Source organism: Stegodyphus dumicola, chromosome 6 (genome assembly GCF_044657685.1).
Source record: "Stegodyphus dumicola isolate Sdum_Otavi_A_Nest chromosome 6, ASM4465768v1".
Classification (NCBI taxonomy): Eukaryota; Metazoa; Arthropoda; class Arachnida; order Araneae; family Eresidae; genus Stegodyphus; species Stegodyphus dumicola.
The window spans coordinates 115961400-115976286 of record NC_140773.1 but is presented as its reverse complement, the minus strand read 5'-3'; the positions used below and the strand labels follow the sequence as shown (position 1 = coordinate 115976286).

The following is a 14887-nucleotide window of genomic DNA, read 5'->3' as shown; positions in this document are numbered from 1 at the left end:
CAATGGAAAACTGTGTCCAGTTGTTGTTTCTTTCTTTTCTTTTTTTAATTCAGCGTCTTCAGAAATTGAGTGTGGTTTACTTTACTTTAGAAGGAGATTTGACAGGTTTTAATATATAGCACAGCTAATTATTAAAATTTTAAAAGAAGTGCAATTCTTCAATATAACTACTTGGCACTTAAAGCTGATAATGCATCAAGAATGGAAGGCTTGAATACTGATGTTGCAGGCATCTTAAAAAAAAATTTAAAAAAAAAAAAAATCAGATTTGCAAATTATGAGATGCACCTGCACCTTTTAAATTTAGCAGCTAAAAGAGGGGCAGCTTCTTCTTTAACCAATAAGCATGGATGAACACATTGTTGATATTTATTATTACCTTGAAAAGATTTCTAAAAAGAGGAATAAAAAATTAAGAAATAATTCCAATAGCTGCATAATAATAAAATAAGAAAAAATCTGAAACATGTATGTACACAATAGTTATCTTTTAGAGAAATGTATATTTAGAATCCTCAACCAATGGAACCCCACTTCTTACATTTTTTTAAGGAAGAAGTAAATGCTTCAAGAGTTAAGATGAAAGCTATATTGAAAGTTATAAATTACCTTAAGTAAAAGGAGATATAGTTATTACTTCCACTTTTCAAAATAGGTGGGAGAAAAAGTATTTTCTGCATCTGCAATTAATTTTATTGGCAATTCTCAAAATAATACTTTAAACTATAAGCTTAAAGCTCTCCCAAAATATAATATATATTGTTTTTAATTACATGGTAAGGGAAAATATTTTTTATTATTGTATGTTTTTCTTGTGAAGAAGGAATATTTATGTTTTTATCTTCAGACCTTAACAAAGCTTTTTGCTTTTTTTGTACATTCCATTTTGCCATCATTTGATGTTCTTAACACATGAATTCATATTTTATAATCAATGATTACTGATCTGGTCAAAGTATTATTTAAATTTTCTTTCTATATATTTTTAGACTTTAAAATTTTTTTTTTTTTTTTTTGTCATTGAGAAATATCTCCTGATTTTTGAATGTCATAGCTTGGCAAGTATGTGCATGTTGTATGTTTTCCTTTCTGCAGAGTTTTAAGTTTGCATCAACAATATCATCGGCATTTACTGATATTGTTACTTTTCCTGTTCAATTTGTAAAACTTCATTTTTTTAAGTTATTGTGATTTTTTTTTTTTTAATTATAGTTTTAAACATATATCTAAGCAGCGCATTTTTTCTAAAACAGTGTTCAGGAATACTCACGGTTTAATTCACAAAAAAGTAGCATAGCAAAAAAGTATCATCATATCACTCAGATCAGAAATAATTAATGCAGTCGATGGACAAATGTTCTTGCAAGAATATGTATTACTATTAATACACAGTTGACAGTAACTTCCAAGTAAAATGAGGCTGGAATCATGAGAGATTAACATCTTCACAATTCCTCTGACTACGTTTGGTGTTCATTATCAAATATCATGCTTTCAAAGCAGGAATTTACATACATTAAAAGCTGTAGTAAACTCAGAGGGGATGTGTGAAGAGCACATAAAAAAAATACAAATCATATAGCTATTCATAATGCATCTATCAGAAGTTCCAATTATTTTTTGTTAGATTCACAAAAAAGAAACTCGTACCTCTGTATCATCTCAGAGCTTCTATGTAGTATCTTTATGAAGCTTTATAGATATTTTAATGTGCTTGCTTTACTAAGAATTGTTTTTTAATCACTTGTATATGTTTTTTTCTCTAAACATGTTCTAATGCGATAGCGAGGACTAAATTTCTAAACTGAAAGTGCTGTAACTGTATAACATGCCAATGGAAATGGGAATAAAAACTAGCTAAATAATAGCTAAAGCAACAAATAATGAAAAACTAAATAAAATGTAAAGGGATGAAAATATTAATAAATCAAGTTAATAATAATTGAGTAACTAATGAATTAAAATATCAAAATTTAAATGAAAAAGTTTAAATTAATAATAAATTAACATAAAGTCAAAAGCATTATGTGAAATAATTAAGGAAATGAAAGGTGAGTCCTTATTAATAAGACATGATATTTTATTTAACATTAGAGGTTTAATGCATTATCATGCAGAATTTTGAAAGAAACCGAGAAATAAGAATAAACATCTTTAAATTAAGCCATCTTTAAATAAAGAGTTTAAACAAAACTAGATAACCTTAAACTTAAATGTAAGCTTCAGAAAACTCACCTCTGCATGAGAGTAATGCCTAAAATGTAATAGTAAAGTTCCGCTAATTCAGTGCTAAACAACGAACACTTATTTCTTGCTATTTGAATTCTATGTGGAGATAGCATGCTGATAAAAGAAAAACTCGCCAAACATTTCAGGTTGCAGGAGAAAAAGAGGTTTCCCTTTGCTCATGAAGTAACATTATTTCATTAATGATGCTGATATATGGATTGCATGCAGAAGCAGAATTAGAGAAGAAATAGCAATGCACAACTCATTCTGTTTTGAATTTCTGCAGAACTGTATATTTAAATTAATTGCTAAGGATTTTGTTATACAAATGAGCTAAAAAATAATAATTCTTTTTATGCATTTAAGACGATGCCCTTGATTAAATTCAAGTACAGTTTCACAGTTCTAATCTTTTGAATAAATCTTTACTTATCCATTTAGTTTATATATCTTTACTTATCCATTTAGTTTATAAATCTTGCGCAACATTTGGAATAAATTACCAGCTTAGCTTCTGCATAAAAGAGTTAACTAATATGAAATTTAAATATATTAGAATAATAATGTATGTTTATGTGTCATAATGTAGTATTATTATTGATTCTTTGTTTTTGGTCAATAAGTAAACTGACTAAAAATTATATATTACTAGTACACTTCTATATTTTTTTTAATTTAAAGCTTATTATATATATCTGTTAATAAACACATAAACTACATTTTTTATTCATTTATACTCTTAAGGTCTGCTAAAATTTCAACCCAAGAAGCCTATTCCAAAGCAATCAAAGTTGCAAATTAAAAAAGATGTCCCCAAGAAAATGTTTCCTAAACATAGAAAAGAAGTTGAAGGACATAAATCTATAAAAATAAAGCCTAAATTAAAAGAAATTCATATGCCAACCTATATGTTCAGATCAACTCTAAAAAGTTTGATTCCAGAGTATTCTGTAAGTATCTTTTGATTGTTGGCTGAGTTCACTAGTCTTATTCGTATGCTTTCATAACCAAAAGTTCTGTTACAATATGTAAAAATGACTTTTTGAATTTACCTTTACCAGTTTTATCAAAAGTAGGGATGGGACATTATAATTCCCTTGAAAAGTTTAATTTTTCAGCATATGATTTGATCTAACCTAAAACTTAAAAATCCATTGAGAGTTATAACTTACTAGAAAGTTTAATTTTAGTGATAGCTAATAGAAGCATTCATTAGAAAAGTAACATGTCTTCAATAAACTTTAATCATCAATATTACCTTGTAGCATCCTTAAGTGCCACACTTTAAATTTTTTTGGAGAGAATTTAGTGTCCCAAATTTTTTATTTACCTATGTTAGCTCTTGAAATATAATCCTGTCCCCTTCTATACTTACATTTAAAAAGATTCCGAAAAATAAAAATGGTGAAAGGTAGTCAACTTTTTTTTTAATCAAATAATATGTAGAAATTCAAAATTCAGATGTTTTGATTATAAAATTCATTTACTAAATGTAATTTTTATTTTCTTAATATTTTGTGGATAGTTATATTTTTTAAAATGGTTTTGTCTAAATTTGCTTTTCTTTGGAATGATTTTATATTTTTCTAATTTCAAATTTTGCATCCACTTGTTTTTACTTGTTTGTACTTACTTTCACTTGTAAAATTTTGACAAAATTTATTCAAAAATCAAATTTTTTTATTAATGATTATTAAATTAATTAAAAAACATTATATTATTCCTTAAATTTAACAGTTTTTTTAAATATGTAAAATTTTTTATTAACTTACCTTATTTTACTTTATTTTTGGCTTTCCTCTGACACCCAAGTTAGGCAGATAAGCTTCAATGCGGGCTTTGAGCCTTTTGAGATTAAATTTTAGAGAGAAAAATCATGTACATTTAAGTAATGCATACTATTATCTGCAAATGGTGATGCTTTTATTCAACATCAATAATAGCTGTAATATTTTTTCAAAAAAATTAATAATTTTTCTTTGTATGGTAAAGTTTAAAACATGATATGCAGAGTTCCACATTGCAATCTTTATAATAATACCTCATTTCTCTCCGAATTCGTTTTCCATTTGAATTCTTGTTTGATGAACACACTTTACATTCTCTGGCAGGTTTTTCGTATAGGTTCCAAAAATGTCATTCAAATAAACAATTTGATGGCGCTTCACTTAATGGATGATCTTGTCTTGGAAAACAGATAAAAGTATGATATTTGCCAATTATTTCTTCGATTAAATCCAGTCTAAATTTTAAATGTTTAAATATGATTTTTACCACCTACTTTTTTTATAAACTTGAAAACGGCTTGGTCTAAAAAGTGAAAGAATATTTTTTCCACCATTTCATGCTACTTGATATCTAGAAAGGTATTAATCTACAAAATCCACACCTCCCATTGTTTTATTGTAATTAATTACTAACTTTGGTTTTTATTCAGTTTTTACTTTGGGTTATTACTTCAGCAGTTTCAGAATCGTGAAATGATGATAGCATTGTTTCTTCCTTTTTTGCTTTCATTTGAGAGCGAGGATTTTGCCACATCTAAATGATATGACTTCATCAGTTTTTAACTTTTTATTTTTCAATGCTAAACGTAAATACTTTTTGTTTTGTCTAACTGTTCCAATCACATCTGTTTGATAAGTCGAAAGGATATCACATAATTCTGGTGAAGTATAATAATTATTCAAAGTGATGCAGTAGCCTTGTTTCAATAATGGCATCATCAGAGCCATAACAACTTGTGAAGGTAATTTAGACATTGGAATTTAGGATGAAATAAAGTATCTTTCTCAGTATATATAATAAATGACCATATATAACCAGAACTAGATTCACCTAGCATGTATGTTTTGTTTCAAACTGTGCTTTTTATTCAAGGGTATGTATTGGCATCAGGATAAACATCCTTTGTACAACATCAGCACTTCATCTATGGTAATATCTCTTTCTGGAATAATTGTTTTTTGATTTACTTTATTCAGATGCTCACAGTTAAGCCAGATTTTGTAGAGTTTTGGGTTAGGATGATTTTCTGGATCATAAGAATCATTGTTTACAAAATGCAAGTATTTTTTTATTTCATATCGATTATATGACATAATCTTAAGGAAAAAAGGAGTTTCTGCTGATATTTTCTTAGTCCAATATATGCTTTCCTTCAGGTTTTTTTTTATAATACCTTGTAAAACTGAAAGCACAAGGAACAAATGCATTTCATGTGCCGATACCGGTTTCCATTCTCTTTTGCATTTCAGTTTCCTTTAACCAGCAGCATTACCTGATTGCTCAGCATAACAATTAGTCTCTTTTACAGTTATATCCATTGTTTCATCATTTATAAAATGCTCATACTATTGTAAAATGCCTGAACTGGCTTGAAATGATATATTAACTTTAGGCAATTATTTGAACTGAAAACATGGAGGACATATATGTGGGACATCCGGCATAATTTGGTTCCATTGGCATCCTGGTAAAAGTTGCACGGCATTGTCACTATCTTCAGAATCTAAAGTATCTGAAAAAAAGCTGCCTTCTGAATCACTTCCCAATCTTCAAGACTTGAATCCTCTTATTCACTTGAACTACTCATTTTACAAACATTAAACACGAAAAAGTGATGAGCACTGAAACTGAATCTTTTAAAAACATGTTCTAATGGGGAAAATATTCTGAATTACAGGTACTGTGCTGCCATCTGTGAACCATCTGTATAAATATAGAATTAATACAAGCACGTTAAAAATTGGTATTCCCTTGACTTTTTATTGCAAAAGCAGAGCCTGTGTGAGATACGGACGCGACGAGTAAGGGTTAACTGAAAATTTTTCATATTAAGAAAAATAATTTTATTTCCTTCAGTTTTTCCATTCAGCCATTATTATATGAATGATTTTAAAGATTCAAGATATTTTTAGAATTACAGTTTGTCACACCTCTATCAAAAGGCTATTCTGAGTGACTAAAATATGTAATAAAACCATCTTAATAATAACATCAGACTGTTCAAGCAATATTTTCATTTAGTGAGTGCACTGATATAATTTCTTTAGTTGAAGACAGCAATTCTTTGGAATCTATTTGTTCAAAATTTCGAATTTAGTTTCACCTGACAATAAATGCCTTCAAGCACTTTTTTTTTTTTTTTTTTTTTTTTTTTTTTTTTTTTTTTTATATGTCTTACCTATATTACTTAAAATTACTGTGTAATTAAAATATGTTAGTTTCTTGGAATATTTATTTGTATATTGAATCATCATAGGACTAGGTTAAACCTCATATATTGACCATTGTTCAATACCATTATTTTGTTTCATTGTTGTGCTTATGGCATTAAAATATTTATGTGAGAAAGCAAAAAATATGCATAATTTCATGTTACACAGTTTCATGTCTGATATCCTTTTGATTTTCATGTAAAACAATATTAAATGAGAAACTTCTATTTCCTTTATTTATTATTAAACATTCATGAATCATGAATTTAGCTTTCTAACCATTCCTGTTCGATCAATATGTATTTTAATAATTTTTGAAATAATTTTATATATATTAAAATTCTACATTTGAATTGTGTCATATTTCTATTAAAACATTTTTTAGGGTGAACAGTAACAATGATATATTTTTTTGGCCTTAGTAATCTAACTATTGTAATAGCATATATTTCCCAGCTTTTTGAAATAGAATTCTTTTCTTCATATCATGTGTCTATTATAGAATATGCCAGAGTTTCTTAAACCTATCACTCTCTTTTCACCCACGCTTTTCATGCTAGAATGTAAATGAGATAGCAAGCATTTATTCAGATTGAGAGAGAAACAAGTGCTATTTAAATGAAGGTTATTCAAGTTAATATCAGAGCATGTTCTGCCTATTCCAGGCCATGTTGTACCATGACTATTAGCGATTTGATTCTATTGCTTTAAGTGCTTCTAGCAATTTGACTTGTCTCATTGGTTTTATACAAACCAGGGCCTTTCCTGCATGTTACTTTTATCCTGTGAGCCATTAGGCTAATCTATTATATTTGATAATAGTTCAACATTACATATTAAAGCTAAGACAGAAATCTTTGGATTGTGTAAACCCAAGTTTGGTCATTGTTATTTTTTTGTTTTCAAATGAAAGGGCTATTTATATCTTTCTTCTGTCGACAGTTTAAGACGAGGATTATTCCTCTGTAGTCTTTCTAGAGCTTACTAGTTTATGCTACCAAAGAAAGTGAGACTCTAGAACCTTTATTTAAATATGCAATAAATGTATCAAAACTTATACGAATTTTCAAAATATTTTGCAATATACTAGCACAAAAGAATTTTAAATTATTATTTACTTAGGTTAAAAAAGTACTTATTTTGGTATAATTATGTAAAAGCCAAAAAATATTAAAAATTTTCTGTGTATGTCAGTAATTGCACAATATCTGCTTTTCAGTTTATAAATTTCTGATAAATAAAAGGTTGCTTAGAAGTCTGACATTAGTGCTGCTTTCATCCTTCCTTTCTTGAATTTTTTTTTTTTTTTAATCTTGTTTGTTTGTTGAAATATCATGAAAATATTTGTGTATCAATTACAAAAATTAGAACTATACAACAAAGGTTGAAAATAACATAAGAAGGATACAGTAAGAGAAAAATTAGGTAGAAAATTAACTAAATATACAGAAAATGAATCACAAATATATACAGTAAGGGTTGAGTGTATTATTTGTAAAGTCTTTTCCATTCTCAAAAAATTAGGAATAAAGCACTTTTTAATAATTTAGTTTAAATTTATGTTGTCCCCCCTTCTTTATTATTTTTCTTCTAATGTAGAATTTAAAAGATTAAATTCTGAACTACTATTCTGAATTTTCTACCTTCAACAATTCAGAAACTGATGTAATGCATAGCAAACAAAACTACATCCATGTATTTCAGAAACCTCAGTTAGATATGCGATATCTTTGAAATAAAAAAATATTCTAAAGTGAGTATGAATATTAAGAACCTTTATGCTTTAATATATATGGTGACAGAACTTGTGTTTGAAATAAATGCTGTCAAGTTGATCAAAAGATTGGTGAGGTGTAGTGATCTCTGGAAGATGTACAGTCGTACAGAGTGTAGGTTAAAATCCCAGCCTACCTTTTTACATGTGACAAATGAACTGTCTGATTTTATATATATATATATATATATCCCTTCTTGTAACAGACAGCCACTACTTGAGATTGGTGTGTTTCTAAGACATTTGAAAGCCATGGTTCTGCCATCCAGTAAAAAATCCTATACTGAGACAGAATTGAGGATGGTAGCTTTAAACACTATTAGAGAAAGATTTCTAACAGTGCACTGGCTGCATGTGTATGCCGATGGTTCTGCTATAGGTACTAATAATAATGCTGGTGCAGGAGTTTACTCTTGGCATTTTAACTTTAGTGGGACTGTTGATTCAAAGTGTACCAACTATGATGGTGAAGTGGCTGCTGTCCAACTGGCCTTGACTAAAATTACTAAAAGAGATGATCAGAACATTGTGATATTTATTGATTTACAAGTCACTTTTAAAGCAGTTTCTTCAGTCATACTTTCAAACAATTGGTCTGTTCTAAATTATTGCCAACTTTCCAGATCTCAGAATTTATACTATTAATGGAAGTGTGTGAAGTTTTTAAACATTTTTTATTGTCAGACTCATAACTGAAAACATGTCGTTTCTTTTACTGTGCAAAATTTGATGTTCTGTCCAAAATGAAATTGTTACCACTTTAGTTTTTTAAGGAAAATGTTACCTCTTACCAGATTAGTTAATTGTCAATCTGTTATTATGCAGTTTGATTTATTTTTAGCTTTTGAGCTAGGAAAAATAATTTTTGCTGTTAGAATTTTGAAAATTATAAGACAAGATAGCTTTTAAACATTAATTAATTGTCTAGAATGTAATATTTGTAATAATTCTGAATGCTCTTAAAATATATTTTGTCATTATTTATTCTTGCCAATTTGTCTAAATCTTCTTGCAGGGTAGGCAGCAGATTCATGTCACTTATGATTTGCAGTCATTGAAGTACCTGGAAAATATAATATTCTTAATAGTTAATCATTTGTGCTCACTGGCTTCTGAATCTTCTCAAGTAGGAAATCTCCCTGAAATACAGTATTTAGAGTTAAGTGAGGCTGTCAAGGAAACCTTTCCAAATGCGCTAATGCAGCATGCACTCGCTGAAGGTTCTCGCTTTGTTAAGGAATACACAAATGGTATTTAAAAATTCCATTTATTTATTTTTCTACAAAATAACTGTTTCTGATGAAAATTATAATCAATAGCTTGAGTAATATTAATGAGTAATTTCTTATTTAGGTCTTTTTTCCCTCCCTTTTTAGTGTATAATAGGAATTTGTTTGTTAGTTAAGTAAAGAAATTTGTATCTAAACAATTAGGCAGAAATTGCACAGGAATTACATCGATTCCTGTGCAGTAATATCTAAAAATAACAACTTTTTGGCTGCTACATTATTAACTGGTATATTACAATTACTAGCATACAGACATCATTATCTGTCATTTTGTATGCCAGAATCCCCCTACCCCTCTAAGTCTAGATATTCTAAGTCAGATATAAAGCGACCCGATTTATTCCAAAGCTAGTCTCAGACATAACATTTTGGTAACCCTTGCCTTCTAAAAAAAGCTTGAAACATTGTCAAATGATTAACAAAACATTCAGTTGCCCAAATTTCGGGTGATTCGTTTTTTATCTGAAAAATGACAAGAGAGCACTGTTTGTGATGCTGATTATACACAGTCCTAGGCGAGTTCCAGTTTGTATTGTTTGTGCTTCCATATAAGAACAAAAAAAAAAAAAATAAATGGGTAAAATTTTTGCATGTACTCAATAAAAGAAATTAATATTAGTTTTTTAATTTCAAGTTTCACATTTCAAAGACTTTTCCATACTTTATAATTTTTCAAGTTTTAATTTAAAATTTTAAAAATTTTCTCTGTCACTTTTTTTTAAATCTGAAATTTTTAGTTAAATAAATTGTGCAATATTTTGTGCTTAGGAAAATGGGAAATTAAGAACTCAGTGAAGTTATTATTTATATTACTGTGGTAGGTGAATGTTTAAATTGGAAGGAAAAACCATACATAAGCATATAAATAAAAAGGCTATTTGTCTCAAAAGACAATTTAGCATTGTTTCACTTTAATGCATTGTTTCACTTTTCATTCACCTTTCATTTACCCTCAACTGTTAAGTAAATGATTTCATAGTTCTTTTCATTTTTTATCAATAGATGGCACCAGTAGCTTCCTTTCATTATTATTGCTTTTGTACAAACTTCTGTTTGATTTTCACTTTTGCAGCTGAAGAAAGTTCTACATATAAACCTTCGAAACTAGTCTTTCAGGTTTATAAATATTATGCTTATTCATCTTGCCTTAACACCTCCAATAATTAGTGCATTATTATTTTTTTGTTTAATAATTTTTTGTTATCAGATTTTTATAAATAATTAAATTTTATCACTGTTTTTGAGATTATAATTATGTTTGAGTTTCATGTTTTAATTTTAGAATAGAATACTTTGTACAGATTTTCTTACATCTAAAATATAAATTTATCTTCTTAATTATTAAAAGCAGTCTATTGATTACTAATCATATGCTGAATGCTTTTAACTATCCTAACTATATTAAATGTCATTTGATTACTTTTTACTGAGATACTTTTTATTCAGTTTTGCATGTAGTGAGGTAGTATCAATCTTTGCTTTAGGTTTGCTAAACTTTCATCCGAAGAAACCTGCCCCAGAAAGATTAAGTACACAGCATGTGAAACAGACAACCAAGAAAAGAATTCCTAAAACAAATGAGAAATATTCTAAACTAAAATGGACAGAAAAGAAGTCTAAACCTAAAGTTCGATTGCCAACAGCTATGTTCAGATCTGTTCTCAAAGAACAATTGTCTGTTTTTGCTGTAAGTATTTTTATTTTTTAACATGATTGAATAACTGTTACTACTTTTTGTAATAAGTCATTGCATTTTTTTTTATTAATTTACAGCATCTTTTAAATAAAAGTTTATCAGAATTTTATAATGATTGCACATATTGTTTCCAGGTCAATTTTATATAAGGGTCATGTAATAGGTAATCGGCAGTTAAGTATGTAGTCGTAAAGCTATCAATTCACCAAGATCTAGTGCTGATTCCTGTAATCAACATTTTCTCTTTTACCAGATTTTAGTAGATTTCAAAATCATAATGCTGCAATGCAATCCATTTCCTTCATAGAATTTTAAAAACTTTTATGAATGTAATACAGGAATCTTGTCAGTGTGATTAGCCAAATTCCTTCATTAGCATTAAAGACCTCATTTACACAAAATTGTTTAACTGATTTAGTATTACTTTTTCAAATGTTTTGTCACAGCAAAGGATCTGATAAAACTCTTTTTAAACACAGAATATGAATAATAATATGCTGCCATTCCTATTGAAAAGCACCGTTTTTCTTGTTACTTTTATAGTTTTTTGGAGATAAAACTCTGCATTGATTACATAACGATTGGTATCCACAACATATAGAAAGACAATAAAAATTACACTATAGGGGAGTTCAAATATTGCATATACCAACACTTATATAATTTTGTTTTAAAAGAGATTTAATAAATGACTAATTATATGTTAACCTAAAGAAATTTAGGATTTATTCTTATGATAAAGATTGTCAGGGTCAACAAGTTTTCTTCATGGTGGATAAAGCCATAGAAAAATCAAGGGAGATTTTTATTTAAAGGAGAAGAAATCAGGTTTTGTACTTACTTATATTTTATTCACATGTTGCATTATTTTATTGCTAACAATTTAAATATATATGTAATTTAATTAGCCTCATCTGTATGTGTGCAATAATCATTTTTGGTAATATTTTTACAAACATAAAAAATAAACTTGCTAAGTTAGCAGAAACTACAAGTATCTAATGTAATGAATTTCCCTCATCTAAAGCAAACTGAACCTACATTTTAATTAATACAAGCAACAAGTAGATTTGAATGAGTAAGTTGAAAAGTAAAGAAAATTTGTTCTAATTCTCTTGAACTCAAAGAACACTTAAAAGGAATTGCAGCTGCATTCCAGAGTTCACGTAGAATTTCAGGAAATGCATGCATTTCTTTGCACAGTGTAATAAGATTTAATGTGTTATGATGGCATCAGCAAAGTAAGAATGTTGGAAATTATACATTTGAAAAAGTTTTTAAGCCATTTTTAAAACTTTTCTGAATTGCAATCATCATACAGTACAAAATCCGAGATTTGGATGTCCAATATTCGGAATGATCTAAAAATCTCAACCTCAAAGCCACAAACTCTCTCTCTCTCTCTCTCTCTTTTTTTTTTTTTTTTTTTTTTTTTTTTTGTATGCCTTACGCATGTGAATTTGATTTTTCCTTCCATAGTAAAAGCATGTGGAGAGTCCAGATTCTTAACTTTACTTAGATAGTAAATAAAATACCTCGTTATTGAAGAAAGAATCATGTAAGCATAAATTTGTGAGATTAATAATTTGTCTCTGTAGCTGCTTGGCATACATCCGAAACTAAAACATTCTATATAGGAATAGCATTGATTTTACACCTACTAGTATTTTATAAATCATTTCATGCTCGAGGCTTGGCAGAATTTGGTTGGTTTATCTGATGACGCAAAAATTGTCCTGATTGTAGACAATTGTTTGACTCGTACTAGTTTTAGTGAAAAATAATTTATCTGTATTATTTCCTCCAAATTGTACATCTATCATTCAGCTTATGGATATTGGAATAGTGCATGCACTGAAATTCAGATATAAAGTAGAATTTTTAAAGTACATGTTAAATTTCTTGAATAATGGCAAGACTGTTCAAAGATTTTTGAAATATTTTAGTGTAAAAATCTGCTTTGGGGAGCATCGTAAAATTGTGGGAGGATGTTTGTCTCCAGATAATTTTTTAAATTCTTGGCATAATTTATGGCCAGCTACTATATTTCATGGTGGGGATGATGAATATGATAGCCGGGAATGTCAAGGCTTTCTGATATCACAAATTAAAGGTAAAATTTTCCAATTAATAGATTGTGTCAAGAAATATGGGGAAGCGGTAATAAATGAAGATGATATAACAGAAATGTTTCATTGCAATGACATTGCCCCAATCATCAATCAATAACCGAATGGCAAAATCTGTAGTATGATTCTAGATCCAGAAAATACTGCTACTGTAAGTGACAGAGAGGTTACTGAAAATGAAAAGATTTTGATTGACAAGTTAGTCGGAATTCTTGACGCAGCAATTACAGGACTTGAACAGTGCAACTTTGTAATTGAACAAGAAATTATGTCTGTTTATAGAATTAAAGAGAAAGCATTAGCACAAAAAATGAAGCAACTTAAACGACTTACATTGCAAAAAAATGTTTAATAAAGTAAACAAATAACTATTGAGCACTTTTTTCTGTGTGTGTGGGAATTTGATACCTTTTAGACCTTAAATGCTCTTTATTTCATAAATTACGATTTCATATTTTTAATTGTATAATTTATGCATGCCATCTTACTAGATTTAAATTGATGATCTAAAATCTAGAAAAATCCCAAATCTGGAATCGCCGAAGTCCTGAAGAGTCCGGACTTTATACTGTATTTATATTGAACAGCCTGTTTGAGGTTAAAAAAATTATATATCATATCAGTAAATAAATGAGAAATCAACTGCAGTTTTTAGTGGATTTGGGGAGGTGGGGTTATTTTGCATTTTATTGTAGAAATAAAGTATTTGTTGTCAAAAATGTTACACGATATTAATAAGTACATATCTACCAAAAGTATTCTGCTTTTTGCAGAATGTAAGAATTCTATTGTTTTACCTCCATTTCAGTAGCATATTCAAAATTATGTCTTTGGGGAGTAGGGTAAGCAGGTGTGATGAATATGGAGTTAGATACAGTTCACTTATACTGTGCCATATATTCTTTGCTACTATGCTTTGAGGTTTAGCTAACCCCTTAGCACACTATAGAAGTCTAACTGCTAAATATAAATTTATGATTATGTTTTTTCTCAGTTTGCTAATAGATGACAGTAGTGCTTATTTATAAAAGGAACTGTGATTTCGTAATTATGCATCTGAGTAGTTCATCTTTTGTTCATAATAAACGTTGAATAGAATAATAGTCTAGAATAACGAAATTTATTGTAAAAGGTGCTCCTTGGTGGAGCAGATTCTGGGGATGTTGGGTAAGATCTGTAAAATCTTGTTTAAATTATATCTTTGGTAAAGCTTCTGTATCTTATGAAGAACTGTATACTGTTTTAGTTGAAATTGTTATCAGTTCTAGACCCATAACCTATGTATACAAGGAAACAAATGAACCTGAACCTCTTTCCATATCTCATTTTATAACTGGATCTAGACTGACTGTTTTACCTTCATCTGAATCTAAATTAGAATCAACAAGATCACAGTTGATTGGAACCATAGGCAATTACTATTAAAGTGTTTTTGAAAAATGTTTTAAGAAGAATATTTTCTAGAGTTAAAATCAGTCATGTTTTCAAAAACTCCAAAAATTTTTCTCATGTTTAAAATTAATGATGTTGTGCGAGAAGATAATGTTAAA

General features: G+C 28.5%; 1 protein-coding gene across 1 annotated transcript in view; it reads left to right on the top strand.

Moving 5' to 3' along the window:
* The window catches only part of LOC118197952 (uncharacterized), a 76653-nt gene that overhangs the window by 45164 nt on the left and 16602 nt on the right, over nt 1-14887 (top strand). Inside the window, exons 7-9 of the mRNA XM_085819681.1 lie at nt 2974-3179; nt 9239-9473; nt 10997-11199. Coding sequence (XP_085675807.1) covers nt 2974-3179; nt 9239-9473; nt 10997-11199 — 644 coding nt within the window. The remainder of the gene's footprint in view (nt 1-2973; nt 3180-9238; nt 9474-10996; nt 11200-14887) is intronic.